This window comes from Heteronotia binoei, chromosome 18 (genome assembly GCF_032191835.1).
Source record: "Heteronotia binoei isolate CCM8104 ecotype False Entrance Well chromosome 18, APGP_CSIRO_Hbin_v1, whole genome shotgun sequence".
Taxonomy (NCBI): Eukaryota; Metazoa; Chordata; class Lepidosauria; order Squamata; family Gekkonidae; genus Heteronotia; species Heteronotia binoei.
The window spans coordinates 41293732-41309970 of NC_083240.1; the positions used below are offsets into that span (position 1 = coordinate 41293732).

At 47.3% G+C, this 16239-nt stretch overlaps 1 protein-coding gene across 3 annotated transcripts in view; it reads left to right on the forward strand.

The window, feature by feature from the left end:
* MED13 (mediator complex subunit 13) overlaps positions 1–16239 on the forward strand; it is a 157171-nt gene that overhangs the window by 111813 nt on the left and 29119 nt on the right. For 2 of the 3 annotated variants that reach the window (XM_060259550.1, XM_060259552.1), the window contains exons 11-18: positions 1298–1364; positions 1557–1684; positions 3432–3522; positions 5028–5242; positions 6964–7160; positions 9957–10870; positions 13205–13372; positions 15355–15578. In XM_060259550.1, coding sequence (XP_060115533.1) covers positions 1298–1364; positions 1557–1684; positions 3432–3522; positions 5028–5242; positions 6964–7160; positions 9957–10870; positions 13205–13372; positions 15355–15578 — 2004 coding nt within the window. The remainder of the gene's footprint in view (positions 1–1297; positions 1365–1556; positions 1685–3431; positions 3523–5027; positions 5243–6963; positions 7161–9956; positions 10871–13204; positions 13373–15354; positions 15579–16239) is intronic. The other variant, XM_060259553.1, reaches the window with a different exon arrangement.

Consider the following 16239-nt stretch of genomic DNA (forward strand, 5'->3'; position numbering starts at 1 on the left):
TTGGCTTGCCAAATGCTGCTGATGCCACATTCCAGGTTGGGAGAGTTTTGTGGGCTGCTGCTAGTTATGACCCACCAGCTCCTTCTCTTCTGCCGCTGCAGACCTCTGAGTGAGAGGAGTGTGAGTGTGATCCTGCTGAAGTGTGAGAACACAGTCGAGGTGCAAAATTTGAGGGTTCAACCCCACCCCCATTGCAGTGTGTGCACGCGAAGCCAGTTTCACACTGCAATGGGGGTGGGGTGCAATGGGGGGGTGTGCACGCAAAGCCAGTTTCATCTTATCTTAAATCAGTGCTTAGTGTTTAAGGGTTTTGACTGGGGCATGTCAGGCGGTGAAGCTCCAGTGTTTGTTTCAGTAGGGAAGTGCCGCAGCCGAGTAGCTGAGCACCTGGTTTTCAGCATGGAAGGTTCCAGGTTCAGTCCCTGGGGCTCTCCAGTTGAAAGAGGCTCTGGCACAGGGGTCCCCAACCTTTTTGAGCCCGTGGGAACCTTTGGAATTCTGGCACAGGGTGGTGGGCGCAACCACAAAATGGCTACCACAGAAGACAGAGCCGCAGATGCATACGTGTGCGCCCGCATGCACACACGGAGGAAGCCCAAGTGCAGGGGGACAAGAGGAGTAATTTAAAAAAAAATACTGTTGGAATAAAGAGTGAGACAGAGAATAAATCCAACACTGCTGGCAGCTGCCACTGAAACAGCATGACTGTAATCTGCACGACCAATCAGATCACTAATGGCTATTCAGAAGTTCTGCTCAGCAAATGCCTTACCGAGCCCCACCCACTTTCTAAAAATGCTCGGTAGGTCCAAGAACGGGTGCTGTCAGGTGCCCCTGGGCACCAGGTTGGAGACTCCTTCTCCGATACCAGGTGTGGGAAAGGATCTTCCCCCAGAGCTGCTGCCAGCAGTTCTGGGCTGTCTCTGCATAAGAGAGCCAGTTTGGTATAGTGGTTAAGTGTGCGGACTCTTATTTGGGAGAACCAGGTTTGATTCCCCACTCCTCCACTTGCAGCTGCTGGAACGGCCTTGGGTCAGCCATAGCTCTCGCAGGAGTTGTCCTTGAAAGGGCAGCTGCTGTGAGAGCCCTCTCAGCCCCACCTCACAGGGTGTCTATTGTGGGGGGAGAAGATAGAGGATATTGTAAGCTGCTCTGAGTCTCTGATTCAGAGAGAAGGGCGGGGTATAAATCTGCAGTCTTCTTCGTCATCTGCTTCATAAGGCAGCTTCATTTGTTAGTAATTCACGTACAGGGGACCAGTGTTCACACGTGCTGTCTGCTGATACTTTTTTTGCAGACCGAAGATGGGACGCCCAGTGTCGGGGAGGATGCGATGTCACTTTTCAGTCCGTCAGTCAAACAAGGTACAATTTCTAGATTTCTTTTTAAAAATTGCAGATATTCTAAAAAAAACCCCAAACCAATCTTGAATAATCTGCAAGAATTTTAGTGGTTTCTTCAGCTTGTTGGACCTAATGACATGAATTAGATCAGTAGGTGAATGGCTGATAATTTGAACAGCGTCTAAAGCTGAGGCTCTGACCTTCTTCCTTTAGCGGCAGATGCCCAGCGCGTCCCTCCTCACAATCGCACGGCCTCAACTAGCTTGTTTCACGAGAACGACCTTGTTGTCTCGCTCAACGACCTCGACAACATCTTCAATTCCGATGAAGATGAGCTCACAGTAAGTGGCTTGCTGGGATTTTGCTCCGTGGCTTTATTGGGCAGAGGTCAAGGGAGCATCCTGGGTGGGGACAGCAGTCTGGAATGATGAGGGAAGCAGCACCATTGGTCATTCTCCTGTGCCATTGAAAACCGTACCGCATGTTGGCTGTGACTGGATGGCACTTTCTACCACCAGTGCAAGCATTGGTTATTATCACTTGGTGACTCGAATGCGTGCCGCAGTAAAAGCAACATGAGCGTCTCAAGGATTGTCTTCGCCTCAGAGAACATAGGAAGCAGACTTTCTGCTCAAGAGTCACTGAGCAGCGCATCTCCATTGTGCGTGATGGCCCTTGCGTCACGCTTTCATCTTGTATCAGCTTGCCAGTTTGGTGTAGTGGTTAAGTGTGCGGACTCTTATCTGGGAGAACCGGGTTTGATTCCCCACTCCTCCACTTTCAGCCGCTGGAATGGCCTTGGGTCAGCCATAGCTCTGGCGGAGGTTGTCCTTGTAAAGGCAGCTGCTGTGAGAGCCCTCTCAGCCCCACCCACCTCACAGGGTGTCTGTTGTGGGGGGAGAACATAAAGGAGATTGTAGGCTGCTCTGAGACTCTGTCCTTGAAAGGGCAGCCGCTGTGAGAGCTCTCTCAGCCCCACCTACCTCACAGGGTGTCTGTCGTGGGGAGAGAAGATAGAGGAGATTGTAAGCTGCTCTGAGTCTCTGATTCAGAGAAAGGCGGGATATAAATCTGCAGTCATCTTCTTCGTGAGGTCTTTGCAGCTAAGGAAAATGGTTTGTTCAGACGATCTGTTGATTGGATGCTGCATTCCTCAAGAGACTTCCAAAACTGTCTTTTCTACCTTTTAATTATAAGAGCAGTGTTGTTGTGGTTGTATGTTTGTTCTGTGCTCAGCATTATCTCCCGAAATTAATGATGGCTAAATTATTAACACATATATCAATTTCCTATTTTAAAATGTGCGAATTACTGAAGCCTGAATCTCAAATCTTGATTTGGAGTAGGCTCCTCTTGTGTGAAATACAGTTCTTATTCTAATTCAAATGTGTGCTTTTTTTTGTAAATTTATGTTTGGATTTCCTAGAGAAGTGTTTCTGTTTGTGTCTTACAATGACTGGGATCCAAGGTGTTTCTTTAGGCACATCCAAAGGCTTGGCCATGTCCAGTGGATTTTCTGATCCTTCCCCCCTCCCCTTATGAGCAGCAGGACACCCACCCACGCTGGCAGTATCACAAGCTACTTTTGAAACTCCCTTCGGTTCTAGAATTGTTTTCTGTATGGCATGCATTCCATAGCTTGTGGAAGAACTGCTAGCTTACAAAGCAACTTAGAATGTTTTAGAGCAGGGGTGGCCAAACTGCAGCTAAGGAGCCACATGTGGCTCTCGAAGCCCCCACCGGCCAACTTTGGGAAGGCATTTCTCCCTTTAAATCACTTCGCCAAGCCAGCCAGCCACTTGAAGAATGCATTTGAGGTTGCTTTCTTTCCACCTCTCCTTCCTTCTCCTGCCCCCATATATTTGCTTTCTTTCCACCTCTCTTTCAGTTTTTCCTCCTTCCCTCCCTTGTGGCTCTCAAACATCTGAGGTTCATGTCTTGCCGTTCTCAAACATCTGTCATTTATTCTATATGGCTAGTACATTCAACAAGTTTGGCCACCCCTGTTTTAGAGACTAGGCAAAAACATAAATGGAGTCACATTTTTCCTCCTCTGTCCCTCTCCTCCGCATTGTCTCCTCTCTCTAGCCTGGGTCTAAACGAACACTGAATGGAGCAGACGACAAAGCCAACTGCAAAGAGTCAAAAGCAGGAAACCTGGACCCCTTGTCATGCATAAGTAAGTTCCCCTCCCCCCTTGCAGGTATGGATGAGTGGCTTAGGACAGTCACAGAACAGCATAACGATACATAAATACCAAAAATTTGGTAGCACTTACACAAGTTTAAGTTTATGTTTTATCATATGAACAGTTTTGCCAGGAGAACCGTGAACAGGTAATATTTTATTACTTGGGACAGCCAAAGCTATCTGCAAAGTGCCCTACAATAAAGAGATATTGTTATAGAACAGAGCAGAGTCAAGGAGCACCTTACAGACCAACAAAGTTTTGTTCAGAATGTCAGCTTTCGTATGTCCTAAGCACACTTCCGTCAGAAAGTAGGATGGAATGGCAAGCAGTCCTAAATATAGAGAAAGTGAGCAGTGTATCAGCATGCAGAAGCGTGGGAATGTCCCTTCGACTACTAGATTACTAGTCCCTTAGGTGCTACTTGACTCTGCTTTGTTCTACTGCTTCAGACCAACACGGCTGCCCACCTGGATCTAACCAGACATAGTTATGTACATGTGCAGTAAATAATAATGAATAGTCTGTTAGGAAGGTTAGTTGCGAGAGCGGGAAGCAGGCCACACCTGCTCGGGTTGGGTCAGATCTTCACTTATGCTCAGCACGATAGTAGCGTGATAGGCCTGTCCCCGTGCTCTTTGGTCTTCAGTTCCCTCTGTGCAAAGTATTTTGTCTTGGGGGGCCGTGGCTAGCCCAGTCTCAACCGATCTCAGACGCCGAGCTGGGTCGGCCCTAGCTGGTTGGGAGAATACCAAGGAATGCCAGTGCTCTGGTATGAAGGCAGGCAAAGCACCGCTGAATGCCTCTTGCCTTGAAAACCATATGGGATCGCCATAAGTCAGCTGTGACATGATCCCACTCCCCTCCCCTCCCCCCCCAAAAAAGCCCAAGCGAACACAAACTTATCAAAGGGAGCATTTTCTGCTAAGCAGCTTCGTGTTTTTGCATTACATGGGTCAGGGCTTTTTTCGTAGCAGGAGCTCCTTTGCATATTAGGCCACACCCCCTTGATGTAGCCAATCCTCCAAGAGCTTCCAGGGCTTTTAGTACAGGGCCTTCTGTAAGCTCCAGGAGGATTGGCTACATCAGGAGTGCGTGGCCTAATATTCAAAAGAGTTCCTGCTAAAAAAGCCTCGGTATGGGTAGGCTGAATCGTATTGGTGTTTCTCATATCTGTGTTGTGGAGGGGACAGGGGCAGGGGGTCTGTTTATAAATAGCGGCATTGCCAATGCAGTGTGGGAATTAGCTCTGGAGGAGCGTTTTGCAAAGAATGTTCCTTGCAGGGCTTCCGGGTGACAATTCAGGCTCTGACTTTGGAGAGGTTCCAGAGGAGCGGCATTCCCCCATTGGGGGCCATCCTGTCAGAAAAGCCTCAGCAGCCTTGTCACCTGGGTGGAGAGTGTACTTTAGGACCGGGGCCTGTTGTAGTAAACCCACAGTGGTGCTTGTTGGGCTGGCTGTCAGCGCCTGAAATGACTTTGCACATCTACACCAGGCACGGCCGATCTTCATAAAATGTATCCTACGCCACCGTCATTGGAGCAGCACATTATGGGGTTTTCTCCCATGAACATGAACAATAAGGAATACGGCAGCACGGACACGACGCCTGGAGGGACTGTCCTAGAAGGAAATGGTGCTACTGCCGGAGTTCAGTTCAGGATTGAGGTGGACGAGGGATTCTGTAGTCCAAAGCCTTCAGAAATAAAGGTATGTGACCTTGTTTCAGTGCTTCTCACTCTGGTTCTTTCTTTTTTTGTGTATTCTGTTTTTGGAGGTTTATTGTTCCTCTGTGCGCAGCTGGTGCTGCTTGGGGCTTATTGGGTATTAAAGAACAATTCTGTGCTCCACAGAGTTTAAAAAAAAAAAAAGGTACATTCTTTTTCTATTTGCTGCCCAGCAGGGGAGTTTTGTAGGGTAGAGACAATATGTATGAGTGTGTTTATAGCCCCCTTTCCCTTCATAATGTTGATGCTAGGGCTTTTTTTGAGCAGGAATACAGTTCTGGCTTGCCATCAGGGGGTATGGCCCAGGAGTGGAATTCTAGCAGGAGCTCCTTTGCATATTAGGCCACACACCCCTTATGTAGCCAATCCTCCAAGGGCTTACAAGGCTCTTTTTTGTAAGCTCTTGGTTGATTGGCTACATCAGGGGTGTGTGGACTAATATGCAAAGGAGCTTTTGCTAGAATTCCACCCCTGGTGTGGCCTAATATGCAAATGAGCTCCTGCTGGCCTTTTTGTTTAAAAATCCCTGAGTGAAACAATGGGGAGGCCTACTGTAAGCTCCAGGAGGATGTCAGGGGTGTGTGGCCTAATATGCAAATAAGTTCCTGCTCGGCTTTTTCTACACAAGAAGCTCTGGAAGGAACCATTCACTTGGAAGAGGAGCTTTGCTCGGTGGAGTGGTATGATAGGGGTAGGAGCCATCCTGCTGTGTTTTCACAGTGCAAGGTGTCATTCGGTGCCATTTTGCTAGGGGCCCTTTTTGTCCGCTTTGATGTGTTGTCATCAGCTTTTTAAACATATTAACCATATGGTAGAAGGTAACTTGAGAACTTTGGAGGGACAGTGACTCCATGGTAGAGCATCTGCTTGGTATGCAAAAGGTCCCAGGTTCAATCCCCAGCATCTCCAACTGAAAAAGGTCCGCTTGAGGCCCTGGAGAGCCGCTGCCAGTCTGAGTAGACAGGATTGACTCTGATGGACCGAGGGTCTGATTCGGTAGAAGGCAGCTTCATATGTTCATATGTTGACTTCCCTCCTGGTTGCCAGCATTAAACTGATGGTCACCACTGTCAACCCTATTGTAAATCCCTACCTATCAATATTATGCGTGTCGTTAAATGCTCATTGGATGCTGAATTTGTTCTCTGGGCTAGACCAAAAGAAAAAAAACAAAGTGGTGGAGTCCTTCCAGGCACTTCAAAGGGACTGTTGCCACGGAAGCTTGATTCATGTAAGATTGTGGGAATTCAGATGCATGTGTCGAGTGCCCATGATTTGGTATGTTAGCTTGTGTGTGTGATGAAGGAGCGGTGTAGGTCAGGGAGGCATGAGATCTAGGTGAGTGTGGGGAGAGCAAGACTTAATTTTTTTTTTAAAAAGCAAAGCCTGTTAAAATTCTAGATGAACCATGGAATAAGTTGTTTTGACTGTTACGTGTATGAAATGGGGCAGTCTTTAGGGCAGGAGAAAAGTAAGGAAAATGACACCTGAAATATTTCATTCCTGTCACAACATAAACTTAAAAGTGAGCTGTGAGCTTGGATTTTGGGCAAAATTTCCCTGGGTATGTGCTCAGGTTCTGAAGCTTTTATGTCCTGAACTCTGTGCATGAGGAGACAAAAAAGCCAGACTAAAGCCTTCAGTTCTTCTTTTTTTTGCTACCTGAACTTCATGAATGAATGCTTTTTTCCTTTGCCTTCTTAGGACTACTCCTATGTTTATAAGCCTGAAAATAGCCAGGCTTTTGTTGGGTGTTCCATGTTTGCGCCTCTGAAGACTCTTCCAAGCCAGTGTCTCCCTCCCATCAAACTGCCAGAGGAGTGTGTTTATCGCCAGAGCTGGGCTGTTGGAAAACTGGAGCTGCTTCCTCCGGGCCCTGCAATGCCATTCATCAAAGAGGGGTATGTTTAAAGGGAAATCGTATGAGAGAGAGAGAGAGATGTTGTTGTTGTTCAGTCATGCAGTCGAGTCCGACTCTGTGCGACCCCATGGACAAAGTCACGCTAGGCCCTCCTGTCTTCCACCATCCTCCGATGTCCGCTCAAATTCGTGTTAGTTACATCGGTAACGCTGTCCAGCCATCTCATCTTTTGCCGTCCCCTTCTTCTTTTGCCTTCTGTCTTTCCCAGCATCAGGATCTTCTCCAGGGAGTGCTCCCTTCTCATTGGGTGGCCAAAGTATTTGAGTTTCAGCTTCAGCATCTGACCTTCCAGGGAACGGTCCGGGTTGATTTCCCTGAGGACTGACTGAGTGGATCTTCTTGCAGTCCAAGGGACTCTCAAGAGTCTTCTCCAGCACCACAGCTCGAAAGCATCTATTCTTCTGCGCTCGGCCTTTCTTATGGTCCAACTCTCATAGCCATACATGAGATCATGAGGCCTGTTTTATATGTTGTCACTTAAGACAACAATATACCAGGAATCCTTTGCGATCCCTGCTGAAACAGATTGGCACAAAAGCACACTATTCAGTGGCACTTCTGCAAGAGAAGGTCTTTGCAGATTGTGTTCGAACGGTTGGATCCCGTGAGCGGCCACCCGAAAGCGCTGATGACTTTGCCTCCTTCTCTTGCTTCCCTTGTGCCAGCCATCCCTTCAGACTCCAGGAAAATCGATCTCTCTGAACCCAGGCTGACTGATAGCCACGTGGGGCAAGGGGGTTGCACCGAGAAGGGGAAGAGGATAAAATCTCTTCCCTGCTTCTTGTTTCAGTGGAACAGGTGTTTATGGAAGAGGGGGCAACCCCCACCTCCATAATTCACGGAAACCCCCAGGTGATCAACTTCCTTGGAGTCAGACTTCTGGAAGAAGGGGAATGTACGAGAGGATCCTGATCCTTGGGTGCACAGATTTCCGAGATCCAGCACAAAATTTTGGATCTAGGAGGATTCCTGTGATTAAAATGGCCTTAAAGCTACAGCGAGGCACTCAAACTAAGAAGCACATTTTAAATAATTCATGTAGCTCTAAGTCATTTTGCTGTTAACACAATTGCTTTATTTCTCTCCTTGCATTAAAAATAGCTGTTTAAACAGGTGTAAATTTTATTTGTTGTCTCATGTAATGGTTTCTTAGGGGTGCTTAGTAGTATACATTTAATTTTAATAAGCCGTGAAGAGTATTAGTAAGTATAGTGCTATTTCTGGTGCGCTTCTGACAGCTTGGTGTGCGCGGGCTGTCTCCAGTTTTGTTTACAGGAGTGGGGCAGAATCATGATGCCTGAAACTGAGTCTTTGGAAAATTAAGAGAGCTGTTCAGAGACCAATGTTAGTGGTATGTTATTTGGGGTGCTTCAGAAATGGTCTGTTAAGCGCCCCTTTCCCTAGCTGTTGTTTGCAGCTGACCCAGTCATTCGGCACTTCAGTGCCATTTTACGAAAGCAGAAACTGACTTTTTCCTATTAGCTGTCGTACCGGCAGTCAGATTTAATTACTTGGTGTGGCCTCGCTGAAGCCAAAGGAAGCCGAGGGTAAAGGTGTTTGCCTTGAGTGACATTGTCACATGGCCCAATCTGATTGACTCTCTGATTCCCTGTTGCTAGTGGGGAGGGAAGAGGGTGAATTTTGAAACAAGGGAGCAGGTCTGCAGGAACAACTGGTGGGGACTAGAAAGCAGTCATTCAGGACCATTGCCCAAAAGTACTTGGGGCCATCTGTCACAAGCAGAGGACCAGGGAGGGCCTACTATTTTTTATAATAGTTGTTTTTTCCGTTGAAAACCACCTTGAGTAATGCAAGATAGAACGGCCCCTAATAAGTGCTTCAAATTAAAGAAATGTGTTTGAGGGGTCTAGAGAGAGAGAGACACCTGAATGCATCCTACGGGGTTAAGGTTGCCAGCTCCTGGTTTGGAAATTCCTTGGCGATTTTGGGGGTGGAGCCTGAGGAGGGCAGGGTTTCAGAAGGGGAGGGGCTTCAGTGGGGTATAGCACCACAGAGTCCACCTTCCAAAGTGGCTGTTTTCTCACCCTGGGGCCCATGGCAATGTTTGTGCTGTGTAACTGCGCCTGGTTTTTTAAGTGGTGCTGGAAAAGGGGACCTTGTTATGGAAAAAGGAAAAATCTTTATAGAAAGATCCTTGAGAAAACGCCTGCAGCTCCTCCCTGCCGTAATGCCAAAAGGCATTACAGCCTGGACCAGGTCAGGGGGTCATCTAGCCCAGCGTTCTGTTTCCAAAACTGTCTGATGCATCAGGATGCTCGTAAGCATCCAGATGCCCCGGCTGGTTTCCCCAGTGTTTGATATTCAGCTCAATATGTGGATTGCATGTGTAGACAATTCCATGCCCTTCTCTTATTTATTTCGTATATTGATTTAAACTTTTATATCCTGCTTTTCTTCTTGGTTCAAGGCAGCAATAATAGTTAAAACATCCCCAGCCAAAGCTAAAGATAAATTAGCAAGCTCCACATACTCCCCCCCCCCCACCCGTAAATCATTGAGGGGTTTTGAGCTCTTAACAATACTTTTTAAAGTGCATTAGATTGATGACGTCAGGGATACCTGTAATATACAGTCTGTTTTAATGACCTGTTAGCATGAGTGTCTCTGTAATTTGGGGATAGTCAGTTACTTTGCTTGCACTCTAGTCTGGTCTGCATGCCTTGCATTAATCATAAGTTATTTGTCTTTTCACAATATTCTACAATATACAAGGTTTTAATACACATCTCCCTCTTTTTCTCGCCCTCTCCCAAAGCGATGGAAGTACCTTCGATCAAGAGTATGGCCCTGCTTACACTCCACAAACTCATACTCCCTTTGGAATGCCACCAAACAGTGCCCCGCCCAGTAACAGTGGGCCGGGAATTCTCCCTTCACCTTCCACCCCTCGTTTCCCAACTCCTCGGACCCCAAGGACGCCTCGAACTCCCCGTGGGGCTGGTGGGCCAGCCAGCGCTCAAGGGTCAGTCAAGTACGAGAACTCGGACTTGTATTCACCAGCCTCAACGCCGTCGACGTGCAGACCGCTAAATTCCGTCGAACCCGCCACTGTTCCCTCTATCCCCGAGGCCCACAGCCTCTACGTGAACCTCATCCTCTCAGAGTCGGTGATGAATCTCTTCAAGGACTGCAATTTTGACAGCTGTTGCGTCTGTGTCTGCAACATGAACATCAAAGGTGCTGACGTCGGCGTTTACATTCCAGATCCCACCCAGGAGGCTCAGTATCGATGCGCCTGCGGTTTCAGCGCCGTTATGAACAGGAAGTTTGGCAACAGCTCCGGGCTCTTCCTCGAGGACGAGCTGGACATCCTGGGCCGCAATACGGAATGCGGCAAAGAAGCAGAGAAGCGCTTTGAGGCTCTCCGAGCCAGTTCGGCCGAACACAGCACAGGGCCGAAGGAGCCTGACCGGCACCCGGATGAGCTGATCCTCTTGCTGCAAGATCAGTGCACTAACTTGTTTTCACCGTTTGGGGCAGCGGATCAAGACCCTTTGCCCAAGGCTGGTGCCATCAGCAACCTGGTACGTGTCGAGGAGCGGGATTGTTACAACGACTGCTACCTTGCGTTGGAACACGGGCGCCAGTTCATGGACAACATGTCCGGAGGGAAAGTGGATGAAGCGCTTGTTAAAAGCACTTGCTTGCATCACTGGGCCAAGCGCAACGGTAGGTGTTTTTGGTTTGTTGTGAAACGTTTGCGGCTGCTTTCGCTGAGGCTGCTTTAAATCTCTGGCCATGTTGAAAGCCAACAACCAACCAACGCTGGGGCTTTCCAAGTAATCTGTCCATTTTAACACAGTTGGCAGGGGTGAATGGGTTTCTCTTGGCTATCCTAATAATACCTGAATATCAGCAAATTTGTTCACGTTCGCCTTTGTTGGTATAAGAATATCGGTACAAATAAATACAGTTTAAAAAACAAAACAGAAACACAACCTGCATATACACCTGTGTGAGCAAATTTGTTATTTTCTCTGAAATAGCCAAACGTTGGAATCTTTAAGAAAACTCATAGCTAGGGGTGGGCACAGACCAAACCACAAAGCAAAATTCATCACAAATTTTGCCCTGTTCTTGGTTCATGAACAGAACCATCATGAACTTCCATGAAATTTAAAGCAGTCCGTGTGGTTTGTTGACGGAGCACAATGCAGGGGTTTAAAGGGACTCTCAAGTCTCCGAGTACCCTTAAACCTCTGTTTTCTTTTCCTTGCAAAAGCTGCAAAAACAGCTGTGTGGCAGGGAGGCACCTGCCACTTTAAAGAAGACATCCAGAAAAACAACTGTGCGTCTGGGAGGCTGTCCCTTCCAAGCAGCTATTTTGGGATGTCATGTGCAGTCTCTTTAAAGTTTAAAGGGATTGCAGAAGACATCCAGAAAAACAGGTGAGCGGCCAAGAGCTTTCTGCAAACCCCGTTTAAAGCGACTGCAGTCCCTTTCAACTAGGTTTGCAGGGCCGTGAACTGGTTCAGTTGCGGAGGGACGGTGGCTCAGTGGTAGAGCATCTGCTTGGGAAGCAGAAGGTCCCAGGTTCAATCCCTGGCATCTCCAAAAAAGGGTCCAGGCAAATAGGTGTGAAAAACCTCAGCTTGAGACCCTGGAGAGCTGCTGCCAGTCTGAGAAGGCAATACTGACTTTGATGGACCAAGGGTCTGATTCAGTAGAAGGCAGCTTCATATGTTCAACAACTTTCCTGGTTTGGTTCATGGGTTGGCCACAAACTATGAACTGAACCACATTTTCCCGATTTGTGCTCTCCCAATGACAGAGGCCATGTATGTTTTTGTTGGCATAAATCCAGTTGCAGTTAAAGACAGTTAAGGACCCTTTGCAGAAAGATAAGAGGAGCTCTGTATTGTGGACAGTTTTTAATGGTGAGAGTACAGAAACAAGATCTTGCACGCTTGGAGGAACTCCTGGGATGGTAGAAGCAGGGAATGAGTGAACTGGGTTTGCTTCAGGCCTCTATTTATTATGTTTGCACTGTCTAAAGATGAGCTTTGAATTCAAAATTGGTTGTTCTCTGTATTGCGGTTTTTTTCTCTTTGTGGGTTGTTGTGAAGCATTTGGGCATGTTTGAAACAACGTAGAAAGCAATATATTTATGCAAAATAAACCCATTAAATTCTGTGGGATGCTTATGGACACTTATAGAATATACAGTTACAAATGAAAGGGATAAAGAAACCCATTTATTATAAAATATTGGGGCGCGGGGATAGCATGTTTTGACTGTTACCCTGAATACTGAATTTCCAAACTTGGAGGGGAAAAGAAAAGAAATACTATAAATAAGGTTTATGCTCCTCCCCCCCCCCCCAAATTGGATTATTCAACAGATTTAAATATTTTTAGAAAAGCTGTCCAACAGACTCAAGTATTTTTAAGCTACCTTGTTACTCATTTATCATTTTTAATTTAAATTATGCATTGTACAAAGCCTTGGTGTAAGTGAAGGGATCTCCTACACAAAGTGTAGTACCTTCTTAAAACTGTTGCCTTACTGATTAATTACTTAAAGCTTTTTAGTTGATTAAGGCTGTAGCCTGGCTCTTAAATAACCGAGTCTTGCAGCACCTTAAAGACTTACAATATATCGTAGCAGAAGCTTTTGTGAGCCAGTGTCCGCTTTGTGGCCTGAATGTAATACTTTATCCACCTAGCAGAGAGTTTTATGCCCAGAGCTCCAAAAAGAAGAGCTGGAGTGTGAACTGTTGCTACAGAGCCAGGTCAGAATGCCCCATCTTGCACACAGAGTTCATCTTTGCTTTGCAGCATAACACACCTTGTCTTGCAGAACCGAATTTCAGTGTCTTAAAATCAGCACAGAATTTTTTTTTAAAGTAGGTGTGTTTTTAAATTGCTGCAGGCTATTCTCTTGGTACCCCAGAACTTCAGGTGCTTAAGAGCTGGAAATGAGAAATTCATTGTAGCCCAGCATATAAGCCATCACCAGAATGTTTCTTTGTGACTTCTTTGAATTAACTGTGGCAATTTCAGTTGTAGATGTGAGCATGCAGTGTTCACAGGACATCCTGCGCATGCTGCTGTCGCTCCAGCCCGTCCTTCAGGATGCAATTCAGAAAAAACGGACTGTCCGCTCTTGGGGCGTGCAGGGCCCTCTGACGTGGCAGCAGTTTCACAAAATGGCTGGCCGAGGCTCTTACGGTAAACGTTGCCCATGAAGCAGTACATTGCGTCTCCCGTTAACCCGTGGCTTTTGTTTTTTTTTGGGTTTTGCTATGGATCCATATAGCCAGGCTTCGTTTTCACCCTTCGTTTTAAACTAGTTGACAGATGATAAGAATTTAACGCATACAAAAGATTAATCTTTTGGGAAGTAGCTGTAACACAGGCCCACTTACAGGTATGTGTGGGTGGGTGGGAAAAGCTCACCAAATGCTCTATGGCTGTCCCCACCCTACTGATTGCACTACATTTCCTCCTCCCTTACAACCCCTCCCTCCCCCAGTCTGCAGGGCAGGCAGCGGCCTCCAGTTGTGCTTGTTGCTCACTTGGCCACCTTTTGGGCCCCCATCCTTTCCTTGGCGCTTCAGTTGACTAGCTGCCTATTTCCACCAGCAATCTGCCTAACCTCTCTTGGTTGCCACCACAGTCTTGTCTGCTCAGGAGGAGGTTGGTGGCTGTAAGGAGTTGCAGCCAACATCTACCTCAGGCAGCAAAGAGGAACTCGGGAGGGCAGGCAAGAGAGCGGCTGCCACTGGTGGTAGCAGAAGTGGATGATAGCCGCCACCTCCCTCTTCCTAAATGGGAAGAACAGGAGTTGCTACCTATGGGGCATCATGACATCATGAAGGGGGTGCGGCCAGAAGGGGCCTGTCCCATCTTGCAGAAGGGAAGATGGAACTTATTTCTGGTGCAGTGGGTGCACTGCGGCCTTGTGGGGAATCGATTTGTTTCACCTTTGGGGCTTCATTGGAAGCCCCAATGGAACCTCCACAATGGAACCTCCATTGTGACATCTTCCCTGACTGCTGGGAACAGGGGGGAGAAACTAAGGAGTTGGGGCCGGAGGCTTAGAATTGTGCCCTCTCTTCCCAGTACAGTATATCCAATGGTATCAGCTCAGTTCTCACTGACAGGAATTTGCTAGGGCCTCCTTTGTGGGCACTGGTTCTCTTCCAGTTTGGTGAAATATTTGAATTGGGCAAGCTATGAGTTGGCTTCAAAATAGTTTTCTGATTCTGCTTTGGGGACCAACAGTAGTTATCCATGGCCATAATTTGCCTGATTTGAGTACCATGGCAGGATATACTTTCAATGAATCTGGAAGTGGAGGAAGGAACTGAGTTAAAGGAAGTCATCTAAGGCCCCTTTCCTAGATATGTCCCTTGTTCTGGTAAGTCCCGTTTTCATCCTTTTTGTCTGGCATGGGATGATGGGCTCAGATTCAGGAGGGGAGCTTCTGCAGAGAGCCATCATGGCTGTTTTCGTTGCCCTGCGGGCTGCAGGCATACACAGAAATGCATGCAACACAGCTCCCTTCGTCACACCCACTTGGATTAGAGACTGTGCTTTCTGCCCTGTCAGCTTTGAGGTTTTGCCATGTTGCCAGATCTGGTTGGCTACATGGCTTGTGGTGCTGTTATAAATTGGTCCCTGCTTGCCTGGGATCACTGCTCTGGGAACAAGAAGAGACAATTCCAGGTGGGAGGAGGAATGCCACTAGAGCAGCAACCGAGAAGGGCCACAAATACCAGCAACCTGGGCAGTAAAAGTGAACGTGGGGAGGTTTTCAGGGAAACGGAGCCCCGTGGAATCCCTGGTATTGTGTTGAAAATGTTCAAGTGGAAGATATTCAGTGCAATTAAGACTCCCCGCTTTAGCATCGTGTTAAATTACGTAGATTTGCATATACGTTACTTTGATTTCGGTAATGCTTAAACTTTCTTTCCAAAAATTAGAATAGTAACAAGACAGCTAGGAGAGAATGGGTAGATGGTGCCTGTATCTTTGTCGGTACTGACATTCTCTGTTCAAAGGCGTGGCCTTTAGAGTCACTGAATTGCTCTTAATAGTATCCGGAATGTAGTGCTTGACAATAGTTCCCCTTATGCCCGGAAGAGTTTGCACAGTAGCATTCTGCTTCTCTTCTGACACATGGAAAAAAACACTCCTTTCTTGTCCAGGAACTGATGAGTCTCCAGAACCACTGCCCATTCCGACGTTTCTGTTGGGGCACGATTACGACTTCCTGGTGCTGTCCCCGTTTGCCTTACCATATTGGGAGAGGCTGATGTTGGAACCCTACGGATCTCAGAGAGATATTGCTTATGTTGTGGTGTGTCCTGAGAACGAAGCTCTGCTGAACGGAGCAAAAACCTTCTTTCGGGATCTGACAGCAATATATGAGGTGAGGAGTTTGAAAGAAAGGGGTGGGGGGGCTCTCTGAAGATTGTTCCAGGAGCACAGGATTACTCCCCCCCCCCCTGAATAGTGATTGCTTTGTGATTGGAGTGCCAGTCACTGAATAGTGATTGGAGAGCCAGTTTGGTGTAGCGGTTAAGTGTGCGGACTCTTATCTGGAAGAACCGGGTTTGATTCCCCACTCCTCCGCTTGCAGCTGCTGGAATGGCCTTGGGTCAGCCATAGCTCTGGCAGAGGTTGTCCTTGAAAGGGCAGCTGCTGCGAGAGCCCTCTTAGCCCCACCCACCTCACAGGGTGCATGTTGTGGGGGTGGAAGATAAAGGAGATTGTGAGCCGCTCTGAGACTCTTCGGAGTGGAGGGCGGGATATAAATCCAATATCATCATCTTCTTCTTTGTCAGCTTTGCAATTCCATCTGTGGCATCTAAACTCCGCCGTATCTCTGTCTCAACAAAGCGACTAAAATGGATGGTTCGCATAGATAGGGGTTCATCTCATTCAGCAAGGCTTTCATTTATGTCGTCGTTCCTTTATCATATAGCTGCCACCCAGTGGTTAAATTAAGTACTGCCCTCTTTTTCTGAAGGCTACAGACCTCGGAATCTTAGATTGCTGAACCTTTACCTCCCGCCCCCTCCAGTGATGCC